This window comes from Colias philodice, chromosome 23 (assembly GCF_061535455.1).
Source record: "Colias philodice isolate Cphi_HAF_F1 chromosome 23, ilColPhil1 Martin Lab GWU primary, whole genome shotgun sequence".
Classification (NCBI taxonomy): domain Eukaryota; kingdom Metazoa; phylum Arthropoda; class Insecta; order Lepidoptera; family Pieridae; genus Colias; species Colias philodice.
The window spans coordinates 7,822,949-7,848,975 of NC_143108.1; the positions used below are offsets into that span (position 1 = coordinate 7,822,949).

The following is a 26,027-nucleotide window of genomic DNA, read 5'->3' on the forward strand; positions in this document are numbered from 1 at the left end:
AATTAAACCACATCGAATCAGACCCTGAAAAATGAAAGGGTTCTATTCCTGAGCATACTCAAGCGTAAGAGAAAAAAAAAGACTCGATTAGTAAAGTATTTCGGTCGCTATCGTGTTAACAAGAAAAAGGATCCGCACATACAGACACACGGACGTCCAAGACAGAACTTTTTTAAACTGTTTTTTAACTAGTTTAAATAACAAAAATGACATCAAAAATATCATGAACGTTAAAAATAGTGTTTTTTCTTAATATGTGTGTGTATGTATTATCTTACAAGTGCAATGTATGATACATAAAGACATTTTAAGTTTGAAAAATCAGATGTTTTGCGCGAAGTGACAGTAGTACCCACCTCAACGCTTCGCTTAAGAGGCGTGCAATATGTTGGCAGGTGGTGACTCGATTATTATTTAAAAAGTAAGTTTATAAATAAAACGAAGAATTATTCTAAATAAGTATTTATTATCTAACATAAACAATAAACATATTCGAAAATAAAATTTCACAAAACAACGAGTCAAAAATAATTAAGCTTAGACCAAGAGATGCTGAATACTTTTAAATGCAATATTGGAATAAGAACACTTGAAACTTATGCTAATAAATATTTAAGACACAAATATTATTACATATAGGTCTACCAGAATCTGATGGCATATTTATATTTAAGAAATAAAAGATTTTTATGTGGCAACTTATTTGACAACTATCAAATTCGATGTCAAATTATTTGTCTTTTTTGCAGTTGATGAATAATTTTTAGGATTTTGTCTAAAAAATCTTCGAAAATGTCGAAAGAGCCGTTGCGATCACAAGCAAGAGGTGTTGTTTATAATGTGTATAGAAAAACATTCGATGAAGAAGGGTCAAACACATCACAATTTTCAATTTTGAAGATTTTATTGGTAAATTGGACTTACCCGTTTTGATACTATAAATTAAAAAATATTATAATATGTAGGTAACTATAATATTGTTTGTTGATTAGAATATAATTTTATGAAAACTTATTACAGGAGTTTCTAATACGGCTATTCGTCAAGTCCAAGCTGTCCAAGTCAATTTTATAATGTGTGTCTGTTAATACTTACGAAAATAAACATAATTTTATTTTATTTTATTTTATAAAAAATTATGAGCAGTTTTGATCTACATTATCATTATATCGATATTTTCACATGGCATACTGGTAATGAATATACAAATATAGGTATGTGTAAATAATAATATGTATTACCTGTATAAAAGTAATTTGTATAATTGTATATTATACATGTAAGTATGTACCTACATAATATTAAGTGGATATCTCATTATTAAGTACAGTATTGTCCACTTATGTAATGTGAGTAATGATATTGAGGACTGAGGAAAATAAAAAATAAGCAGTATCAAGATCGTTCAGTCCATTTTCCCTAGGGTTGCACACTCAAAATTTTGATTTCCCTAATTGCCATCAGATTCTGGTTTACCTATAGTTATTTTTTCACATTAATACAACTTATGTCATATTATGTTTAATACTTCGAATTCAATATTTTTACGTACTTACTGATTTATTTAATACAAAAAGGCAAATTTATTGCTTCCGTGCGCGATCAACTTTCTTTAAAATAATAGTGTTCATTTTATGACAGTTACAGGCTTTACCTATAGCAAAAAAGTAAACATTTAAAAAGGCCGTTTGTAAAAAAATTATTTGCGTGCGATTAAAGTAATATAAAGTCAGTCGAAAGCAATTTGTTCCCGATACAGAAAGTGATTATATTTTATGTAGTGTTTGTTGACTCTTAGCCTATAAACACTTGAACTGCTTGCGTGTGTATTTATTTCTGGATCTGAAAAATATAAAATATATTAGTAAAGTCTCACATATACCTAAAATAATCTATATCTATACTATCTTCTTCTTCTATATTATAAAGTTGAAGAGTTTGTTTGTTTGAACGCGCTAATCTCAAGAACTACTGGTCCGATTTGAAAAATTATTTCGGTGTTTGATAGCCCATTTATCGAGGAAGGCTATAGTATATCATCACGCTAAGACAAACAGAAGCGGAGCCACGCGGGTGAAACCACGGAGCGCAGCTAGTTGTAAATAAGTGATCACAATTATTATTATCTACTACTATAATACAATTTTAAATTGCAAAGTCATATTGTTTAAATCACGTGGTATTAGTTTATTCATTGTTTTATTCAACTTTCATTGATTACATATTACATATATGCAATACGGAATCACGTTCAAAAATAGTCCGAAGCCAAACTCTGTCCACTATATAAGGCAGGATTTTCTAGCGATTGATCGCTCGGTTTGACATTTCAATAGTCGATTATTTTTATTTTTTGACAGTTGTTATTTTTTCTCAAAAAAAATAGAGAGCGTGTGCCGAGCACATAAAAGTGAAACTTTTTTTGCAAGATTCAAAAATACTAAGTCACCTTACTCCATGACGTGACGGTATTGCAATAACGCGACTTTAAAATTTTACTCTCAACGCGTAAAAATTTTCTTTTTTGAAGTGAAACTTCTTTATCGGGGTTGGACAAAAATTTAGTGTAACATTTTTGCGTTACGCCGTACGCGTGACATTTTTGCGTTACGCCATACTCATGACATTTTTAAGTTCATAAAGAAGTTTCACTTCTTACGTGTGTACTCTAGTACACGCATACATTTTTTTTTGTCTACTCACAATCACTGCGCCTTAGCATCCTCGATCTTGGGAGTTTTCGGGTTGTTCCTCCATATGTAATAACTGAGGGAGCTAGCATATGCCAACCAAGCCAAGTATGGCAACATTAACAGGCCAGCTGTTTTGTTCACTTGAGTGAAGGTAACTGTAGTTGCTGTAGCCGCGCCTCCGAGAACGCAGATTTCGATGAACGCCTGTGAATACACGCCAAAATCAACCCATTTTAATGTTGCATGAAACCTATACAGTCTATAAATAATAATAAATAAATATTATAGGACATTATTACACAAATCGACCTAGTCCCACAGTAAGCTCAATTAAGGCTTGTGTTGTGGGTACTAGGCGACGATAAATATAATATTTAATAAATACATAATATATAGATAACACCCAGACCCAAGAAAAAATAATTGAGTTCATCACACAAATATTTGCCCTGACCGGGGATCGAACCCGGGACCGTCGGCTCAGTAGGCAGTTACTTTACCACTGCGCCAACCGCGTCGTCCTATAGTCTATACTTATATGTATTATAAAGCTGGAGAGTTTGTTTGTTGCTAATCTCAGGAACTACTGATCCGATTTGAAAAATTCTTCCAGTGTTAGATAGCCAATTTATCGAAGAAGCTACAAGCTATATTTTATCATCACGCTAAGACCAACAGGAACGGTAGCAAGAGCAAGTAATATGAGAAAATCATACAAATAATGGCGAAAAATTATAATAAACAATGTAGTTACGACTGCAAACTTGATAAAACAATTTTTTTTTTGTTAATATAAAAATTAAATCAGTGGTCAAGACACAAAAAAATTCATTCTTAACTACTTTATATTACATGATGCAGATTTCCAGAAGCAAAAAAAATAAAAAGACACCTTAATTTCCAAAAAAACTTGCTACCATACTCACCAATTTAAAATCTTTCATGCCAAAGAAAATAGGTGTCCACGCCCAGTTCAACAATAATTGACCACCATACAGCGACAGGGGGAGCACTGCTTCTTCTGAAAATATCATAAAAATAAATTTATGAAAAAAATAGAAATAATTCGATCATGAGGTGGGACTCGAAATTGTATAATATATAAATTTATATTTATAAAGCATTTGAATGCCATAAAACCAAAAATATCAAATTCAATATCATACAACACCAACCATATATATATGTATATATATTATAAACTAGCGGTCCGCCCCGGCTTCGCCCGTGGTACATGTTTACGTTTTCTCTACATAAGAACCATCCTCGTACTTCAAGGAATATAATAATAAAAGAATTATCGAAATCGGTTCAGCCGTTCTCGAGTTATGCGCTTACCAACACATTTTGCGATTCATTTTTATATATAAGAAGATAGATTTGAATGCCATAAAACCAAAAATATCAAATTCAATATCATACAACACTAACCATATTATAAATTACTACATAGTATAAAACGAAGACTCTTTCTCTGTCCCTATGTATGATAAAATCTTTAAGACTGCGCAACCGATTTTGAATGAATTGAATTTGAATGATTCAAGAGGAAGGTTTAAGTATATAATTTATTAGGTTTTAGACAAAGCGGGCGAAACCGCGGACGGAAAGCTTGTTCAATAATAAAAATGAATCGCCAAATGTGTTGTGTAAAACTCGAGAACGGCTCAACCAATTCTGCTAATTAGAGGTTAATCATAAATTCTTTGTTAATTCAGAATATATGTATATAAACAATGAGCATTGAGCATGAAAGATAATAACAATGTAAACAGGTAAATTTTATAACAATCAATGTAGTAGGAAATCATCACATACCTATGTTATAAAATTTACATATAAATGACATATGATTTTAACATAATAGATTTGTTTTATTAATTGATCAAACTGCTTGTTTTGATTCTCAACAAATATCATAACATCTATGGGATTATTTTATTCAGTATTTTTCCCTAAATCTTGAAATTTGATAAACAATGCTGTCTCGAAGCATTTTATAAGATTGAAAATACTAAGAACAACAATAATATACCTAAACTCTCAGCTGCATGATAAATATGATTGATAACATTATTATATCTAATCTGTTTATTTGTTCTACATTATATAACACATTTTATCTTGCACATAATATTTTATCTGTTACCTTAAGCCTGACAAAACAAACACCTATAAAAGGCAAAAATAGTTCAAGAAATAAATAATAATTTTATTTTATTAACAGACAGATAATATAGATTAATGATGTTGATAAAGATACTAAATACGTTATTTACTTATACTATTATACTAAATACATTCATTTATTGTACCATAATGTGGAATTTGCATATACAGAGGTCAAAGTAAATACTTTGTTGTTTTTTTTATATCACATATATTTACTTATATTGTAAACTAGCTTTCCGCCGGCGGCTTCGCCCGCTTTGTCTAAAACCTAATAAATTACATATACATATATACTAAAACCTTGAAAGAAAGAAAGAAAGAAAGAAAGAAAAAAAGCTTTATTGCCAACAAAAAACTTAGACTATCTTAACTTAAAAGTAAACACAATATATTAGGCAATCGGAACAGACTCAGCCATGCTGTGGGCTAACACCCGAACAGCGCTGATTTTCAGTCTGCCCGCGTATTTTCCGAGGTCCTACATATTTTATATAAATACTAATTATAAAATTAAAAAAAAATTACATCCACAACTGTTCCTACCAATAAAAGTAAAAATTTATAAATACGTCTACATATTGTACATATAATATATGCATATAAATATTATAAAATAAACAACATAGATATAGATATTATACTTACATAGATATTAAAAATAATTCAGATAGATATGTATATGGATGGGAATATTTGTAATCAATAATTTATTTTACCTGCGTGTTGATTCTGCTGTCTGTTTGTTCAAGAGTATCCTTTTGTATTTACACTTGAATGATACATAAGACATACTAAGCTTTAAGGGTGGTGGAAGGTCGTTCCAGATCTTTGAAGCAGAATACTTGAATCCACCCTTAAAACCTGACGTGTGGTGTTTCGGTATGATTAAGGCATTGTTGCTTCTACCTCGTGTATTTTTCGTATGGTACTCTTGAGTCCATGTTAGTTTTTTATAGAGGTAGACAGGAGCCCCCGTGTGCACCAGCCTATGTATCAGACCTGCTAAATGTAACTGCCTACGACCCGCCATCTTGAGGATTTTCTGGCTATTCAAGTAAGGTGTGATATGCGCACGCTTTGGTATGGCGAAACAGAAACGAGCGCATGCGTTCTGCACTCGCTGAATTGCTCGCTCGGTTTTGGCGTATAGGCGGGGGCCATAGACGGTATCGCAGTAATTAAGACGTGACAAAACTAATGATTCAGTCAGCATTACTTTAACGCTCTCTGATAGATCCTGCCTAAGACCATACAGTACTTTCAGTCTGTAGAAGGCATTTCTGATTGTGATGCTTATGTGATCCTCATATTTAAGCTGCCCATCCAAGATCAAACCGAGATTCCTAACCTTATCCACTCCAACTAATGGTGCATTATTAATTTTTATATTAAAATTAAGATTTTTTATTTTTTGAATTTGATTTTTTGTACCTAGGATTATGTATTTAGATTAGGACGCGTTAAGTACCAGGGCGTTTTGTTTAGACCATAACGACACTTGTTCTAAATCCTCGTTAATGTGGCGTTCTGTGACTGTAGAATTATTGGGATCTATAGGATAATATAGCTGTGTATCGTCGGCATATAAGTGTACCTTACCGTGTTTAATGTGTTCAATGAGATCGGCAGTATACAACGTGAACAAAACCGGGCTGAGTATAGAGCCCTGAGGACAACCACGCGGAGTCGGTTCTGTTCTCGAGTATTTCAAACAGCCCTCATTTTCGGTAACGACAAACTGTTTCCTATCCGACAGATACGATTTGAACCAATCACAAGAATTTGAATTGACGCCGTAGTATTTTAATTTAGCTAACAAGAGTTCTTTATCGATGGAGTCAAACGCACGAGTGAAATCCAGTAAAATCATAATATTACCCATTCCGTTGTCACTATCTGATATGATGTCATCCGTTACGTGGGCCAAAGCCGTAGCTGTGCCATGCTTCGCTCGAAAACCAGACTGAACATTTGGTAAAATTTGTTCACACTCTATAAATTTGACTAATTGGTTACATACAACTCGCTCAATTATTTTTGATAGTACAGGTAGTATACTGATTGCGCGTAAATCTTTCAGTTCCTTTACCACAGACTTTTTTGGCAGAGGTTTTATTTTAGCGATCTTCCAAGCATCCGGAAATGTTTGGGTAAATATAGAAGTGTTCACCATTAGCGTAATAATTGGAAGAGTTACCGATAGAGTCATCTGTATCATATCAACAGTAATCGTGTCATGACCAGCCGCGTTAGTTTGAATACCTACTATTATTTTTTTAACTTGATCTATAGTACATGGTTTACCTAATATCAAATTTATTGAGGCCAAAACTATTATGTTCATAAAATTTAATTAAATTTTTATCTATAGTTGGATCTCCAGGTACTTCTAGAAAGAAATTATTGATTGCATTGGCGTCGTTTAGGTGTTGCGGCACGCTATCTGTTTCCCTATTTTTACCAGTAATCGAAATTTGACGAAGAAAATTCCACATTGCTTGTGGATTACGTTTATTATTATTTACATACTCAGTGAAGAAAGCCGTTTTTTCTCGTCTCATTGCACTAATGACGGAATTACGTAAATCTTGGTAATAGCGATAGTGTGCGGGATTTTTAGTCTTTCGCGCTTTTATTAGAGCTCTGTCTCGCAGTAACATCATTGACCTGACCGTATTTGTGACCCAAGGACGCGGCGATGAATTTATCTTAAATTTCTTCAATGGAGCATGTTTATCGAACAACCTATTTAACAGTTGGTTAAATATGTTTGTCATATCGTTCACATCTTTCGCATATTGTACAGAGTTCCAAGGTAAAGTAACTAAATCTTTATTAAAATCATCTAAATTTATATTTTTTAACAATCTCGTATATTTATATTTGAGTGGCGGTTTTATTTTTTTTATTTTACATTTAAAGAAAATGAATGCATGGTCACTGAGGTCCTGATTGTGTACAATGTTAATACTTTCACAGATGTCTGGGCTGTCGGTAATAATGAGGTCCAAGAGGGTTTGAGAAGTTTTTGAAATCCGAGTGGGTTCCTTAACTAATTGATATAAGTTTTGCTGTGTCAAAAATGAGAGGAACTCATTCGCTGCTCCCTTATCTATTCTTGCTAAATCAACATTGAAGTCGGTCAGCAAAAAAATGTGAGTGCAATATCCGAATGAGCTCACAGATTCACTCAGAGCATCGATAGCAGCTGCAACTCTCACGCTCTCAGGTCTGTAAGCAGTACCAATTGCGATTCGCCCCACGCCAGCTACCGTCAGCTCGACCCACATCTGTTCCAACACAGCAGGAGGGTGTGCTCGAGTTCGTACACGCAAGCCTTCACGGATATAGAAACCCACCCCTCCCCCTCGGCCTCCGAGGGGACGAGGTGTGTTTAAGAATTTGTATCCAGGCATGGTGGGAGCAAACTTCTCCATTCCCTCCTTGGTCCATGTCTCATTGAGAGCTAGGATGTCCAGACCATGAGCTTCGAGCATCACCTGTAATTCCTCACAGCCGGTAAAAAGAGACTGCACGTTCAGTAGTCCCAAGATCAAATTAGTGTTCCGTTTATTATTCATAACTACAATAAATTATAAACAAGCGAATAATAGTGAGAAGAAAACAAGACCGGGGTTCCCGGAGTGTATATACAATATGCATTATTATTATTTTTTTAACAGAAACCGAATTAGAACTTTGGTTGATAGCAAGCGTGTGGATGCGAAAATCATCAAAAAGTATACTATGTTGTGGTGACTCATGTGATTTGATGGATTGCAAAAAGTTAAAATTTTTATAATAGAATACGTAAAAAAACTCAATAATAATGCTATGGCGGCTAATGCTTCCTCTTGAATATTAAAAAAACCTCATCAAAATCTGTTGCGTAGTTTTAAAGATTTAAGCATACATAGGGACATAGGGACAGAGAAATCTACTTTGTTTTATACTATGTAGTGATTGATATTTGAAGATTCGGATTCTAATAATAAAAAAAAATCAACTTATAAAATTTGTCAATAATGGTATTTTTTGAAAACTTATTTAATTTTATCACTTGAAAATTGTTAATACATTTTTGTACCACTAAATATATGCAAAAAAAATCATTTCACTTGACCTGTGAAACTAAATTCTTTCAATCAATCAGTTTTTTTTAATTGACTACTACTCTACTACATGATTACCACAGACAAACTGCATGTGCAGTTTTGTGGGACTTAGACTTAAGTTATTGTAATAATTTGTAATAATAATTTCAATAAATAAAATAAATAATACCTAGCAAACAGTCTTACCAGTGAATCCTCCGCACTCTTCATACACTAGATACGAAGCATAGCCCATGCCGCAGTACAGAGTAGTCCATGCAGGCCCAAACACCCACTTGGGCGGGTTCCACCATGGCTTCTTCAGGTCATCATACCATGCTTTCTTCTCGTCTTTACGAATCTGCCCGGCAAAGTACAGGCCGTTTGCCCAACCACCTACATTGGGAAGAATTACGGAACCTAGTGCTGCCCAGTTTGCCATGTCTTCACTGTAGAATCTAAATAATAATTTACTATTATGTAAATGGAAAAATTATTGTAAAACTGACATGATTAAAAAGAGCAACTATGGAGTTTCTTGCCGATTCTTCTCCGTAGATACTGCTTTCCGAATTGGTGGTAAATGTTAAAAATATGTACCTAATGATGTTTCAAAAGTGCTTCTAGAAGAAGTCTAATTGAATAAATAAATGTTTGAGTTTGAGTTTGTAGGTTAGCCGTCAATTTCAAGGAACACTGACCAATATACTACAAGTGCGTTTAAATAATGTAATTATACATGTTTCTTTGTTGGCTTCAAATGAAGGTTGTTTTACAATGTCAGGGTTATTTCCTAATTAAAAGTAGGTTGAATATAATTAATATTATTTACATAGACATATGTAACAAGGGAACTGAGATTTTGTATGTGATTTATCAATTCCAATGACCGTGTCAATTTTTATTTACTGAATACACTAGTTAGTTTACAAAATGTATGATAATGACTAGACAATTTGAGATTTATGATCAGAATGTTACTAATTACTATCAATTACTAATCCTTTACCTAGTATACTCAATATGTCTTTGTAGAACCTCCATTATTAAATAGAATTAATACACAGAGTACTTATTATTATCAAAATTCACTAAGAACTAATGATAAATAACTTATTAAGCGATTAATGGTCAAATGAATTAGATATCAGAATAAATTACGATAATAATATGACGCCACTAATTATATAGCCAATCACATACCTTCAGTAATACAAATGTACCGAACTTTTCCTTCCTAGACAAAAACTAAGCAGTTCAAATTTTAAACGATGATGTAAGTATTAGAATTTTAAAGTACCATTTGTACATAGGTCACGCGCACAAACGCCGATCTTACATTTTATTCAATTAAATTATGCAATTTTTTGTTTACCTACCTCCTTTTCTAGATTTTACACTAGTTACAACAGAAAGAACAAGCCTTAAAACAAAACATGAAGCCAACTTACATTAGAAATTAGTCTGATTCCGAGAAAATATTCTCACGGTCTGATTTTCACAGTTGTTTATATAAAAAACTTGGGAAAATTCGGAAAATTTTACTGCGATGAAATCATTTGTATACTTATTAGACGAATATAAAATAAGAGTAGCTGAATTTCATACTAGGTTAATACAAAATAGGGCCTTCTCAATTTAGTTGGTTTATACATCAGTCATCAATCGTCAACATGACATCAGACACTATCCTTGTACATTTTACGTATCCCATTCACACCACGACTATTTAGCTGATAAAATTACTTAGTATAAACTGTTTTTAATAAATGATTAATACTTTTGTCAAAATATTTAAGTCGATGAACACAAACTGGTTTCTAGAAATAAAATTCATAAATATAATCTATAGCCAGAATATGTTACATTAATAATTAACTTTATTCAAGTCTCAATGTGAACAGCCTTCTATCAATTGTAGTGCAACAAGGATCTTTTGGCACTAAGGGATGGAGCATGATCAGAGGGGCGTGACGGGGGCGTGTATGTGAAATTGATGTGAAAGGAAGTTTGCTGAAGTAAAAGAACTGCTTTGTTTCAGGTGAAACAAATTGAATTGAAAGAAGGTGTTCTATGCCATTTTTGTAATTATCAGGGAACTATAACTTAACTATAACTTATACTAAATTTTCTTACGATAGTGCCGTGCCTGGCTAAACTGACTTTTGTTTAACTTTTTACGAAAAATAAAACGCTTGGAACTCGAAACACAATAGGTTAGTTATTTTAGAGTCTTATAAACAATCGAGTGGAATGTTTAAAATTGTTTTACGTGAAATGAATCGCCAAATTTGACACTGCCAAAGCAATAACTATGCGTAAAAAAAATGGCGTAACTTTCTATAGTAATTTTCCGATTTTCAAAAATTCGTAACTCAAAAACTAAAAGTTTCCTACAAATGAAATTTCAGATTTGGATTTCATAGGACAATAGCTAACCACAAAAAAAATTAAGACTCTCAACTCGACGCCGTGTAAAGTACAGTTTTACCTAATTCCGAATTTTGCCACTTGCCAAAATATACTTGAAGCACTTTGATTCCGAAATGCGAATTTTCATTTGTCAATTGTCAATTTATTTCCTATCATTTAGCAAATAGAATACCTAGATCACCGGTTACGTAGTAACTAATACTATCTGTGATCACCGGCGTCCGGCAGGTGGGTACAAATTTTTAAGTAATTTACTAGGATAAACCGGGTTTTTGATTTTTATAAGTTGTAAGTGTATTTAAATATAAACATTTGTTGGTACCAACCACATACCAACCCAGAGTAAGGTAATAACTAATATGTAATTACATAGAATTGTAGCGATCAATCCGATTGTTTATTTAACATTAAACTTAGTTGAATTCCTAGAAGTACCTATTGCTTTGTTAGCAATGATGTCATTTTAAATAAAGAAAAAACTTTTAAGTTCTAAAAAGTAACTAGGCAATAAGAATTGGATAAATCTAATCAGTAATCTTATAAGATCATTGACTTGTCCTTTTCCTTATCATATCAACTATCGCGAAACATTCTAAATTTAGATTCCCTTCGCAACAGAAATATTTCGTAAATTGAACTCATATATTTTATTGGTCTGAGATATTAAAGTATTTTTTTTACAGAATTTAATTTAAAATGGTGAATTGGAGACTAATTGCTGCCTTGGCTCTTCCCAATGTGGGAGGGTGGTTAGGAGCACTGACAATGGCCGGTCAGGTCAGGTCCCCAACAGGCAAGGCCTGGTATGACGATCTGAACAAACCCTCATGGAATCCACCAAAATGGGTATTTGGACCGGCTTGGACTGCGCTATACACTGGCATGGGGTATGCTTCTTACATGGTGTATGAAGACTGCGGTGGTTTTACAGGTAATTTCATATTCACTTTGTAATAGAACTGCAAATTTATTTATTTTGTAGGCAATGTAATGATGAACTACCAGTGTGTCATTGTTATTATATTGATAACTTTAAATTATTTACCAATTCAATTAAAAAACTAGTAGTAATTTTTAGATAAAAAGAGATATAATAGGTACATTATAATACATTAGTATTTGCTAATTTCCATGTGTGAATATGAGTAGTATTTGTATGTTCATATTTGCAACAAAAAAATTAAAAGATTTATCAGTTGTCTAGGATCCAAAGTACAAGCTTCAGATTGCAAATGAAATATATATTAGCTTTTTATTGAAATATTTCATGTCAGCTCAAGTGAAATGTTGTTAACAATATTCTTAACTATAAAATAAAATAAAAAAACTAAAATAATTTAGTAATAAAAATCATTCTTTTGGTTTAGGTTTAGGTTTAAAGACTTTATTACTCATAAGAACAATTTGTTCACTTAAAATGAGTTACATGCTATCTTAAATTAAATTAACTTAGTTCTCTAGTTTTAGTTATCATGCAATAATTATACAAAATAAGCATAAATTCTACTGTACTATTCTAAATTACAGTAAATGTGATTTTTAAGTAATTTTTTAAATACATTTAGACTTTTACAATTTTTTAACTTGTTTGGCAATTTATTAAACATTTGTGCTCCTTCAAAGAGTATGGTTTTTTTCCCGTAGTTAGTTCGAGTCGAGATAGGTTGAAAATTATTTTGGCTTCTCAGGTTATACTTTGTTGATTTTTTATGTAGCTGTAAGTTTGATTTTGTTGCGTTTGTTGTTATTTTTTTTATAAGGATGCATGTGGAATATGCGTAGATTTGTGAGAGTTTAAGTAGTTTTGTTGATGAATAGAGTGTTTTTGTGGGAGTTAGGTACGGGTAATTAAAAAGCGTTTTTATAATTTTGTTCTGAGATCTTTGTAGTGTATCTAAATTTGTTTTGGAAGCTGATCCCCATATCTCAATTAAGTAGTCAAGATGTGTCTTAACTAAGGAGTTATAAATCATTAAACGTTGGTCTCGAAATCTCGAGTAACGTACAGTTTTCTTGTCACTTGGAAGGAAAAGCCAAGTTGGCTTCACAAAAACTTGGTGTGCTCTGTAGAGCGGGGCAGTATTTCACGTCGCACCATCGCCTCAAGTTATATAAGGCGCAAGTCAGGCCGCACATGGAATACTGCTCCCACATCTGGGCCGGGGCACCCCAACAATACCTCCTTCCATTTGACCGTATTCAAAGGAGAGCTGTACGACTTGTTAACGAGCCAAGTCTCACCGATCGGCTTGATACTTTGGCGCTGCGAAGAGATGTCGCTTCCTTATGCGTTCTCTATCGCATTTACTATGGGGAGTGCTCTGAAGAGTTGTTTGGAACATTACCCGCCGCCGAGTTCCATCACCGTACAGCACGACATCGTCAACAATACCACCCTCACCACCTTGACTGTTGGCAATCTACAACTGTGCGCTTTAAAAGATCTTTCTTCCCGCGCACTACAGAAATCTGGAACAAACTCCCTCATGCGGCTTTTCCAAACGGCTATGAACTGGGGACCTTCAAGAAAAGAGCATATTCCTACTTGAAAGGCCGGCAACATACTCACAATGTCTCTGACACTGTGCGTACATATGGGCGACGTGGAGCACTTACCACCAGGTGACGCGTCTGCTCTGTTGCCCCCTATTGCATAAAAAAAAAAAAAAAAAAAAAAAAAACGTTCTTTTTTCGGAATACAATGTGTTACTCGATGGAGTGATTTTAGTAATGATGTAAGTTTATTTTTGATATGATTTATATGTACTGTCCATGTGAGTTTATCGTCTAGCCAGAGTCCAAGGTATTTTTCACAGTTCGAATGCTGTATGATTTCGTTATCTATGGTAATAATTGGGGTAGAATTTGGAAGAGGTTTATTTTTTGCTGCAAATATCATGAATGAAGTTTTTTTAATATTGATTGTGAGTAAATTGAATTTAAGCCATGTAGAAAGTAAGTCTAAATCTTTTTGAGCTATTGATATAATGTTATGTAAGGATTTATCAAAGTAAAAGAGACACGTGTCGTCTGCATATAATGACAAGTATCCTGTAAGTCCAATTTTATCGATGTCGTTTATGTAAATCAAAAAGAGCAAAGGACTTAAAATTGACCCTTGAGGACAGCCATATGATAAGTTTTGAACTGAGCTAGTATACTTATCAATTTTGACAACTTGTCTTCTATTTTCTAAGAATGATGTAAACATTTTGTGGGCGTTACCGGTCACACCTAGGCTTTTTAACTTTCGAAGAAGCTTTTCGTGGCTGACGGTGTCAAAAGCTTTTTTTAGGTCGATGAAAATACCTAATCCGAAATTCTTTTGGTCTATTTGAGTTTTAATTTTCGTTATTAAATCTACGGTAGCTGTAAGAGTACTTGATTTTGTACGGAAACCATATTGTTGATCAATTAATATTCTGTTGTCGATTAAGTATTCATTGAGACGATTGTGCAATATTCTTTCAAATATTTTTGAAATAACGGGCAGAACTGACACCGGCCTATAGTTACTTGGATCAGTTCTACTCCCAGATTTGAAAATTGGACTGACCCTAGCCACTTTTAGAGAGTCCGGAAACACCCCAAAAGTTAAACATTTATTGATGCAATGCGTTAAGCGATCAGCAATACAGCTTTTTAAGCATTTGATGGCTTTAGTGCTTATGCCGTCTAGACCAGTACTAGTATTACAATTTAAGTTATCGATTATTTTTATTACTTCAAGTGTTGTGCAGGGTGGTGTGGTTTCCTTAAATAAACATTAAAGCCAACTACTAAATACCTACTAGGCTTTATTATTTATATAATAGTATAAGCAATGTATTTTTTTTAACTTGCAGAGGACTCGCTCATTCCTTTGAGTCTGTTTGGCACACAGCTTATTTTCAACTGGACATGGTCGCCTGTTTTCTTCAAATATCATCAAATTGGATTGGTAATTTTATTAACCTATACTTATATCACTCTGTTATGTTTATGAAATAATACTTTTATGATTCAGAAATAGATAATCCTATCCTACTAATATTATGTGAGTTTGTGAGGATGGATGTATATGTGTAAGTGTGTATGTTTGTTACTCTTTCACGGAAATACTACTGAACCAATTACATTTAAATTTAGCACACATATAGAGGGTAACTTGGTTTAACACATAGGATAGGTTTTATCCCGGAAATACTGCAGTAACGGGAACTATAGTTTTCTTTGAAAGCGCGGACGGAAAGCTAGTATTTTTATGTTTGTGTAGCTATAAGATCGATTTTTGCGTAATGGGAGGTTCCACACATTTTTGTATATTTTGATCCTGATGTTACATTAGTTACATATTTTGATCTTATTAAAAAAATTATTAAGTAGCACAGAAAAGTTGTTCTCTGCTCTTATCTTTTTGGCATTTTATTGTCCAATAGTCATTTATTTATACATTTAAAATATTTTTTTATACTTTTTAAGTAAGAGCTAGCGCGCAAGAGCAACTTTTGTCTCCGCAACTATTTTGTCTCTCCCGTCAACTCTATGGGGAGTTGCGTCGATATGTGCGTGCACTTTCATACATCCATCATTTTCCATATATTTTTTTGACATTTTATCATATTATATATTTCGCTTGACATATTATTAATATTATAATAATTTATTTATTAATTAAAATTTCCAGGCCTTAATCCACATGTTTGCTCTCGACATAGCCGCGGGGGCTTGTACCATAAGTTTCTTCAAAGTTAACAAGAAGACGCTATATCTCATGGCTCCATATCTGTGTTGGTTGACATTTGCCACATGTTTGAACTATTCCATTTGGAAATTGAATTCAAACGAACCGCAAACTGTTAAGAAAGATTGACTGATTTTTTAAGAGTAACTTTTATTTGTAGTGGTTGCAGAAATGGTAAATAGGGTTAAAAATATACATTTTTAGAATCATGTTATATAACAATATGTAACAGTACTTAATTTTTCGTTATTTGAATCTTATATAAAAAATTTAAATCTGTTATTTATTTTGAGATTTTACGAAACTAATGCAAGGCAATTCTTTCTTTATTTTCATAAAGAGATTAGTTTCCAATTCTCGAATGAATTAAAATATTTTAATTATGTAATTGATTTTGTAACATCATCCAATAAAGTAGGATGCTACTCTTAATATATGAAAAAATATATATTCACCATTTCTGCAAGTATTTTTACATGTTATTACATTTTAAAAATACACTTTTGTTATACAAACAAAGTATCTATTTTTAAGATGAAACATTGAGTACAAAATGTTTGTGAAGTATTCACATATATTTTTAACTAACAAGTATGTTGAACAATATTTTACAATACCTCAAAAGATTAAATATACTTATAGCACAATAAAAGGGTTTTAACTGAGACTGATTTCAATGTAAGATAACATTTATAAATATGTACTTACAAGTTTTATTCTATTCAATATATTTATATTACTTATGCAGTTTTATATTCAATATTTAAAACTTGTTTTTAACGTTTGTAGAAAAGGACGAAGTTTGCAAAATGTATAAATCTGTCTTTATTATGATGTCTTAGTGTGCCTTACCATAAAAACTGCCAAATACTGCAATTTAGTAGATAAGAAGATTTTTATTGATGTTCATTATATAAATGTTTACCAATTATAAACCAAATAAATAAACATAATATTTACTCTTAACATTTGTTTTTTTTTTCTTGCTAATTACTTTTAATAAATATGAAACCAGACCGATTTTTTTATCATTGAATTGTATTTCAATGATTAATGCCTTGACCGCGCGGTGAACTACCTATGGACATTCACTAATGTCTTGAGACATTGGGTCAAAATCCATGTCTCAAGCATTTGTGATAATTGATATAAGATTGTTTTTAATATTAGATAGAATTATAATACTAACATAGTTTTTTAAGGCCATTTTACTAACAATTATATGGATATTAAATTTATCTGAAATAAATGAAAATAAAATAAATAAAATAATATAAATAAAATAAATAAATTTACTGCCGTAAACATATTTAAACATGACTGCTCGAGCCGTCGCGACCGCTTCAAGCTCCCTCCCCCCCTGAAAATCAATGACTCGACTAGTCAGATAAATTAACCGCTCGAGCGGTCAACAACCGACGGCTCGAGCAGTTGACGCCGACCGCTCGAGCAGTCCGTGTACGGCCGATCTTATATAAAGATAGTTGAGATCGCTTGCAGCTTATGAAAATTTACATTATCATGCACTTTTATTTATTATGCACCACCATGATTAAGTTAACTATTTTCCTCGACTTTTTTGGGTTGCCTGGTAGAGATCGCTGCCAGCGATAAGGCCGCCTACTGTACATTGATTAATTTATTGTTAAGTTTATAAAATGTATCATATCTGGTGTACAATAAAGTATTTTTCATTCATTCATTCATTATTTCAATGGAATATAGATTTTTCGTGTATTGTAATATCTGTGGCCTTTAGTTATGTTATTTAAGTAATATCTGCTTTGCTGTTTCTGTTTATATGAAGGTGTATTTCTCAGTCCAAGGAATACTAAAATATGTGTTGGTTGCATATATTATACTAGCTTACCGCCCGCGGCATCGCTTTATACTATGTAGTGATAGGTACTGACTGAGTGCTAACCTAACAGTTAGGTTCTTTTTTTTGTCATTTAGTGCACAATAAAGAATTTTTGTTTATAGTTTCCAAGAATGCCTTCTATCAAACGAATAGCTGAATAATATTCTCAAATACTGGTTAAAATAAAACATATTTTTTAATAATAATTTTATTTTCACTGATAAATATTTACAAACATTATTTCATTCGTTTCAATTTATTCAGTTCTCCCTGTTGTATCGCAGCATCTTTGTAGATCTGTTTCACCTTCTCTTTCCTTACGTTGTCACTGAAATGAGACAAAAAATCATGATTCACTTGTATTTTCTAATATTAATTTCGAAAAATGTAACCTTGTATATTTTTGTACAAAATATAATTAATCATTCATACATTTCTCATACATATGAATAAAAATAATTAATATAACATAATAAATTATTGAAATTTAAGCAACACGGCTAGCGGCACGGAACTCCAGCGCTATTTATACAAAAAATCTTCTATATTCGAATGATAAACAAACTTCAATCACATAAAGCACGTTTTTTTTTAATCCTATATTTATAACCTAATCCAGGGGTTCCCAAACTATGCGCCGCGGCGCTCTGGTGCGCCGTAGAAAGTTAGAAGGGCGCCGTGAGTAAATTTATTTTATTGTAGGTACCTATATCGGCTGTTTCCTTTTAAAATACATAGTTAGATTGGGTGGGTAGGGCGACGTGACAAAAACATTAACATGAAACTGCGCCGCGATCTGAAAAAGATTGGAAACCCCTGACCTAATCCCATATATAGGTAACTCACCTCTGAATCTTCTGTCGTATCTTCACAGACGCTATATACGCCTTATCCCTCCTAATTTCTCTAAGTGCTCCTTTCATTTCCCGCTTATATTTAGTCTGTAATCGAGCCCTTTCTGCGTTTTCACGTGATAATTTTGACGACTTGCTGCCAGTGAAACTGTTGAATAAATACATTATTATTTTGTGAATTTTAAATATTTTTACCAACTTTCAAATAATTTAATATTGTATGAATTACTTAAAATAAATAGTACGTTTAAATGTGCTATGTAGCAATCAACTGTTTATTCATTTGAAATTAAAGCCACTATTTAGGCGATTTTATTTTAGTATCAAATAAATCCCTCGGTTGTAAAGTAGTAAAAAAACTTACACTTCCTGGATATCCGGTTCATATAACCTCAGCGCTTTGGGCCTCACTTTTTCTTTCGCCATTAGTGTATACGTCTTTGTCTCTAAAGTTTCCTTCATGTGTTGCAAAACCTTTGTTACAATACTGGCAACCTTCTTAGGATACATTTCTAAATCAATACGACCTAACAACTGCATATGCGGCTCGAAAATAGCCTTTAAAGCCTCCATTTCTATGTAATTATCGAAAAATTCCCTTAGCATTAATATGCAAGTCGACAAACATTTTATCCTAAAACTATCGTCTATCTCCTGTGCGACCAAATCTTTAGCCGCCATTTTCTCATTGACGTTCATTTTGGCGCAATCCTGATCCAAATTTAAAATTTTGACATCTTTATGTAATCTAAAAGGAGGTACAACTTGAATGGGATTCAATACTGACGTATTGGCGCACAGATAAAAAATGCCTCTTAAAAAGTTAACCGCGGTAGGAACGAATCGTTTCGACAAAACTGTGTATTCTAAAATTAAAGCTACAATAAATAGACCTCGAGAAACCGAATACGCGTCTTTGAATCTGCATTCAGCTAAAATGTTGGTCATGAAAACTAAAGATAGCGTCGTGACCGGATGTCGGAAGTCAGATGTGGGATATAACAACGAAATTAATTTGAAAAATATCAAAGTGTCTAAATCGGGCATTTTTCTGGGATTCTTTTTGAATGCGTCGTACTTTTCTTTCAATAAATCGGCAATGAATTTCTTTGTCGACACTTTATTTATGTGTATTAAGTCATAGAAATATGGCGCGAGTTTGTCGAAAATTAGGAAAGCCTTTAGTATATCGCCTTCTTCCTTGAGATTTGTGAATAAATCGTTAACATATTGAAGTAAATGAGCGAAAAGTCGACTGAGGATCTCTTTGTTATTTTCTGATAAACTGGGATCATAACTTTTTATCAATTTTTGTAAGGCTGTCGATTGCTGTGATGGCGTTTTTCCAGTTAATAGTTCCTGCAAACAAAGATTTGTTTGTTAGTTATTGTAAAGTCTTCATCAATTCGTTTATTTACTGTTTCCGAACGAAACATTACACTTATTCATTAAAAAAAAATACTTTCATATTTAACAAGATTTCCAAACTATATGTTTGTCAACATACCCTTAATTTATCACCTTCCGCCGACTTCAATTCAAACACTGAACCGAATTTTTCATCATCCGAATTTTCTTCACTCTCGTCATTTTTCACAGCTTTATCATTTTCACCACTATCACCATCACTTTCATCATCATCGTCATCATCATCTTTATCACTTTCACCATCTTCATCACTTTTAACATCGATTTTTTCATCACTTTTTTGATCTTCATCACTTTTTTCCTTTTCATCACTTTCATCCGACTCATCACCAATAATAGTAGTACTTTCTTTCTTGCGATTCTCATAATTCTCATTTATATGATTTTCAATAACTTCAACTGTTGGCTGATCACTTTTGGCTTTTTTCGTAACTGTATCACTGTTTGATATTTTTCTTTTACGATTAAGTTCTTCTTTGTGTGCTATGCTTTTAATGTTCTCCTTTATAGGTGTAATAGTTGTTTCTTCATCGTCATCGGCACCTTCTTCATCTTCCTTGTCACTTTTTTCTTTAACTTCATCATTTTCATCACCACTTTGTTCATCACTTTCACTAACATTACCATTAACTTTATTTTCTTCATCATCTGATACATTTTCTTCATCATCTTCATCGTCTTCACCATCTTCATCATTTTCATCTTCAGATGATGTATCGGACACACCATCATCAAATGTATTTCTTGCTTTTGGTACTGTAAGAAATATTATTTTTTTAACAATATAAATTGGACAATCTTTCACTTGATAATTTACTATGTAGTTAGTTATTATTTCATATTGTTGACATAATTAAGATTTTTACTCGTTGAACAACAAAAACTTCAACTGTTATTATTAGTACACAATACAGGGTGTCCCACTGTTGGTATACTAAGCTCAAAGGCGGTTATAGTTTTGCATACCCTGAGTACGTAAAAAATACTTATAAAATTCCAGACGCATTTTTTTTTCAAATAGATGAATTCTTAAAACTCTATGTGTACACCCATAACAAGCAACCCGCCCAACTTTGCTACCAGAACGTGAGCTATCGTTTAAGATTATGTTTTCATAGACAAAATGCTCACATTAGAGAAGCGGTATATGCCGGCTGCGCGAAGCTAGAGAAGAAAACATGAATTTTCAGGAAAAATTTAGCAAAAAATTTTTGACGTAATTTTGTTGTTTAAATATTTTTTACGTGATCAGTGTATGCAAAACTACAAATCCCTTCGCGCTTAGTATACCAATAGTGGGACACCCTGTATAATTATTATAGAAATAAATTTAACTTACCATTATAATCTTTAAGTATATGTTCAGGCACTAAAGGTTTCCCATCCTTGTCATAAGCCAACATAATTTCTTTTTCGTCGTCTAACTCAAAATTATCATCCAAATCATCAGCTGACCTGTAAATACCATTAAATATTTAAATACTTTTTTATCCAGCATTTTTATTCAATAAATAAAATAGTTTCATCGATTTCACACTGTATTAGAATTTCCAAATATTAACGACTTGTAGTCTGTTTTATTTATCGTTTTCGTTTTATTTAAAAAAAATATTATGGCCATTTTACTCATTAGGTTAAGTACTTTCTATATCAGTTTAAAGTTTTTTGATATCTGTAATAGTTACGGAATAACCGCCTGTGCACGCTTAACGATTACACCCTGTATAAAACAAACCTATGCTTTACGGTTGGTTGCATCCGTTTCTGCTGAGCCTCATCCTCTGGCAACATCCGCACTTGTCTCTGCTTCTCAAGCTCTTCTAGTTTCTTTCTTTCTTCTTCTTTTTGCTTCTCTGTACTTTTTAAGGCGTCGGATGGCTGAAATTATTGATTAAACTCAAACTCAAACTCAAACTCATTTATTTGGCACCAATTATTACAAAAATAATGCAATTAAATAAAAAAATGAACAAAAGGAAGAAATCCATACTTAATATTATAAATGCGAAAGTAACTCTGTCTGTCTGTCTGTTACTCAATCACGCCTAAACTACTGAACCAATTTTCATGAAATTTGATATGGAGATATTGTGATACCCGAGAAAGGACTAGGCTAATCTGTATCCCGGGAAAATGACGCATTCCCGGAAATCCCACGGGAACGGGAACTATGCGGGTTTTTCTGTGACAGCGCGGGCGAAGCCGCGGGCGGAAACCTAGTACAAAATAAAATTAAAAAAATAATTTTTTATTATTTAAAATTAGTGTGATGCCAAAAGGGTCCCCACGTCAGCAAAAGTTACAGAGTGTTTCTGCAACACTGGTTTTCAGTGAGGACCAGTAATAGGACTTGCGGCTCAAATAACAGAGCACGACTGCCAGTCAATATAGCCTGAACGTATAAATATTTATATAATATACTAGCGGTCCGCCCCGGCTTCGCCCGTGGTACATATTTACGTTTTCTCTACATAAAAACCATCCTCGTACTTCAAGGAATATAATAAAAAAAGAATTATCGAAATCGGTTCAGCCGTTCTCGAGTTATGCGCTTACCAACACATTTTGCGATTCATTTTTATATATAAGAAGACAAGAAGATTATACAACAAATAATCGTTTATACATAATACACATACATATACACATATCACAAATAGTTTAATTGTGTGTGTGTGTGTGTTCTAAATAGATAGAGTACTTCTTTCTTTTGTGGAGGAAGGAATGGAATTCCATCGAAAAAGGGAGGATCCTCGACCAGTCTACTAGATGATGTCGGAAATTATGATAATATACACTATACAGTTACATATTTTGTAAAATTAAATTGTAATACTGATATGTTTTAAAAGAGCAACTATGGAGTTTCTTGCCGGTTCTTCTCCATAGATACTGCTTTCCGAATCGGTGGTAAATGTAAAAAATATGTATTGACGTTTCAAAAGTGCTTCTCGAAGAAGTCTAATTGAATAAATAAATGTTTGAGTTTGAGTTTGAAAGTTGCATATATTATGCTCTGTAGCGAACATTTCATTCAGAGCGAGGTGTCGCTACATCTTTAACATTTAAGACTAAATTATGAAATGGTTTTTATAGTACTTTTTTCTGTCTAATTCTATTAGCCATGTTATTATCAGATTTGAAAAATTGATCAGGCGCGAGTTTAATTTGGGTGGTGCGTACAAATAAGCTTAAGATCTAACACTGAAAAAAATATTGGTCACAAACAAAATCTAGGACTGTACCAACTGTTGCTTAAGATCAATTATTTATTTAATTTTATTACATGTATTTTGTTATAATGGCGGCAACATAAATTCATCATCTGTGAAAATTCACTGTCTTCCTATCACAGTTCATGACATGAATCTACAGATCTTAAGTACTATCACTACATAGTATAAAACAAAGTCGCTTTCTCTGTCCCTATGTATGCTTAAATCTTTAAAATTACGCAATGGATTTTGATACGGTGTTTTTAATTGATAGAGTGATTCAAGAGGAAGGTTTTAGTATATAATTGATTAGGTTTAAGAAAAAGCGAGCGAATCTGCGAGCGGAAAGCTAATGAACATATAAAGTACAAACTCACAGTTCCCCGTCTATCAAACTTCAACTCTCTCATCATTTTATCGTAATCCTGTCCGGCATCTGCTTTACTCAGCAACTTATCAATCAACGAGTCTTCTTTTATCTTCTTAAACACAACAGGTTGTAAATCTTTCCACTCGCTATCCAATTTCTCCGTCAAATCCAGGGTCTGTTCTTTCTCCTTCTGTTTTTCCGCTTTTCTCTTCTTGGATTCCGCTATCAGTTGTTCTATTAAATCCTTGTGCGACTTGGCGCCGTCTCTTGATTCTGTTTTCGATAGAATACCTCCACCAAAGTGGCCTTCTGACACAAAATCATCTGAAAAACATTTTTTCAAATGTTAACACATAGTCTACTTTTAGATGATTAATGAGATAAACATTGAATAACAAAAATGTCAATATATTTATAAAGAATAGAGAAATTCGATCACAATTTATGAATTTATATTTATAAAAAGCATTTCAATGCCATAAAACCCAAAAAATCTATATATTCATATTCAACAAAAAATTTCGTGTTCCATTGCTGCAATATCATAATCATTGAAATAATGTTTCGTATTGGTGATGAATGATGATGATGAGATAGATGTTTATTATCTCAATAGATGGCGCATAGTGTCCCTTAGACACATAAAACTGAAAGGATAGCTTTGGAAATGTAGATACAATAAATATAATATGTGTTATGTTATATGAGCATAATAATAGTTTATTTAATTTCTTTGGTGATATCTCTTTCAGCCTTATTACACTTACTGTCTAAACCACCAAACGGTTTATCTTCGTCATCTTCCTCATCAGATCTGGGGTCATCAAACTTTTCAATTTGTTCTAACGTTTGACCTCTGCAAATTTAACATAGATTTAAAAATGTAGAGTAATAAATAAACTAACCATAAATGCAGACTACTTGTTCTACAGTGCAAAATTACTAAATAATCAAAAATTACAAGAAATTAAATTTAGTTCTACCCCTTTCTTTGGCAGATATTTATAGAAAAATATTGTAAATAAGTAGTAATTTATTTATTTATTTATTTATTTAACTAACTAACATATGTAGGGATAACATGTTTTTGTATATAAAATGTAATAGGTATACATGATTTTAGTTTAAAACTTTTCAACTTTGATGAATAAAATTAAAAATACATTTTCCACTATAAATACAAACCAGGTAGAATGTTAAGTTGCAAAAATAACTAACCTATGTGTCAAAACCTCATCATCAGCCAAATTATAAATACTCTTCTTGGTATGTTGTTTAGCCCTCTCCGCAGCGAACCTGGCTATCATACGATCTTCAGCCGATAGGTTGATACTCTTTTCTCCAATACGACGGTCAATGAATGTGTTCGTTTTGTTGATTAACTTCATTTCGGTACCTAGAGTTTCTTTACGCTAAGTAAATAAGATCAGGATTAGGTTTCGTTATTTTTATTATTACTTTAGTATTTTGTTTGTAAATTTATTGAATTAGGTATAGACTCAATAAATTTAAAAACTACATGATAGTTAATATCAGCAAGTTTATTTCAATTGAAAACACATGTCGTTATTACAGCAATGTACTTTTAAATTTCAATAAAAACAATTAGGTGACTAAATTTACCTTTTGGATGGCTTTAGCGCGAGAAACTCCCGGTAAGCCACGATCATGTTTTGATTTTTTACCCAAAACTTTAATTTTCTCTCTGTTAATGTGAACTTCGAATGGATTTAACTTTTTCTTAGTTGGATCAGCTTTTTTCTTATGTACTCTATCCGCTAATCCAGCGTTTCGCTTATTTTTCACTTTTGCCATCTTTAAACACAATTACTGCACCCTACTTGTTAATAAATTTTTGGTTTTACTTTTTAGGATTGAGGTTATTCTATAATCAACAAATCCGAACATATCAACCAAATCAACCACAAAATCAACACATGGTTTTGACAAATGCCAACTACAAAATTGACACTCGGAGTTCGGACTCGTCTCCATTAAGAATTCGTTCAAAGATCACTTACGATGTTTCGATATTTATTAAATAACGGTGAATTAAACCTTACAAAACAAGTAAAGAATTATGATAATTGATTAGAAAAGAAGTTTTCAATATAAATATAATGATTATTGAGAAATATTTAATATTAAAATTAAAGAATTATTGATATTTAAATGAGAACGCAT

The 26,027-nt window shown here is 32.5% G+C and overlaps 3 protein-coding genes across 7 annotated transcripts; 1 reads left to right on the top strand and 2 right to left on the bottom strand.

Annotated features, from left to right (window-relative positions):
* Positions 1 to 1,647: 1,647 nt before the first annotated feature.
* On the bottom strand, positions 1,648 to 10,565 carry LOC149478150 (translocator protein-like). 4 transcript variants are annotated; one of them, XM_089709913.1, is made up of 5 exons: positions 10,411 to 10,565; positions 9,167 to 9,417; positions 3,620 to 3,714; positions 2,704 to 2,897; positions 1,648 to 1,842 (listed from the first exon to the last, which is right to left on the bottom strand). In XM_089709913.1, exons 2-4 carry the CDS (start codon positions 9,399 to 9,401, stop codon positions 2,706 to 2,708), a joined length of 522 nt encoding a protein of 173 aa, XP_089566039.1. In that variant the 5' UTR covers positions 9,402 to 9,417; positions 10,411 to 10,565; the 3' UTR covers positions 1,648 to 1,842; positions 2,704 to 2,705. The 4 variants fall into 4 exon arrangements, with proteins under 4 accessions (XP_089566039.1, XP_089566041.1, XP_089566042.1 ...); XM_089709915.1 differs by having other exon boundaries at positions 10,339 to 10,538; XM_089709916.1 differs by lacking the exon at positions 10,411 to 10,565 and adding an exon at positions 10,183 to 10,300.
* Positions 10,566 to 11,464: 899 nt separating this feature from the next.
* LOC149478151 (translocator protein-like) lies at positions 11,465 to 17,068 on the top strand. Of its 2 annotated transcripts, XM_089709917.1 has the most exons (5): positions 11,465 to 11,567; positions 11,602 to 11,620; positions 12,076 to 12,323; positions 15,238 to 15,332; positions 16,059 to 17,068. In XM_089709917.1, the coding sequence occupies exons 3-5, from the start codon at positions 12,089 to 12,091 to the stop codon at positions 16,242 to 16,244; spliced, it is 516 nt and encodes a 171-aa protein (XP_089566043.1). In that variant the 5' UTR covers positions 11,465 to 11,567; positions 11,602 to 11,620; positions 12,076 to 12,088; the 3' UTR covers positions 16,245 to 17,068. The 2 variants fall into 2 exon arrangements, with proteins under 2 accessions (XP_089566043.1, XP_089566044.1); XM_089709918.1 differs by lacking the exon at positions 11,465 to 11,567 and having other exon boundaries at positions 11,607 to 11,739.
* A 1,106-nt stretch (positions 17,069 to 18,174) lies between these two features.
* Positions 18,175 to 25,760, bottom strand: l(3)07882 (Nucleolar protein 14 homolog l(3)07882). The gene is made up of 10 exons (XM_089709686.1): positions 25,467 to 25,760; positions 25,062 to 25,255; positions 24,611 to 24,699; positions 23,851 to 24,167; positions 21,994 to 22,136; positions 21,598 to 21,713; positions 20,338 to 21,014; positions 19,195 to 20,189; positions 18,823 to 18,978; positions 18,175 to 18,304 (listed from the first exon to the last, which is right to left on the bottom strand). Exons 1-10 carry the CDS (start codon positions 25,656 to 25,658, stop codon positions 18,214 to 18,216), a joined length of 2,970 nt encoding a protein of 989 aa, XP_089565812.1. The 5' UTR covers positions 25,659 to 25,760; the 3' UTR covers positions 18,175 to 18,213.
* Positions 25,761 to 26,027: the final 267 nt, after the last annotated feature.

Excerpts from the sequence above, each read along its gene's own strand:
- LOC149478150 (XM_089709912.1), bottom strand. The coding sequence starts at position 10,003 with ATGGAGGTTCTACAAAGACATATTGAGTATACTAG. Across the intron at positions 9,418-9,968 it reads AGACATATTGAGTATACTAG|ATTCTACAGTGAAGACATGG; the intron begins GTAAAGGATTAG and ends ATTATTATTTAG. Across the intron at positions 2,898-3,619 it reads GCATGAAAGATTTTAAATTG|GCGTTCATCGAAATCTGCGT; the intron begins GTGAGTATGGTA and ends GTGTATTCACAG.
- LOC149478151 (XM_089709917.1), top strand. The coding sequence starts at position 12,089 with ATGGTGAATTGGAGACTAATTGCTGCCTTGGCTCTTCCCAATGTGGGA. Across the intron at positions 12,324-15,237 it reads AGACTGCGGTGGTTTTACAG|AGGACTCGCTCATTCCTTTG; the intron begins GTAATTTCATAT and ends TTTAACTTGCAG. Across the intron at positions 15,333-16,058 it reads AATATCATCAAATTGGATTG|GCCTTAATCCACATGTTTGC; the intron begins GTAATTTTATTA and ends TAAAATTTCCAG.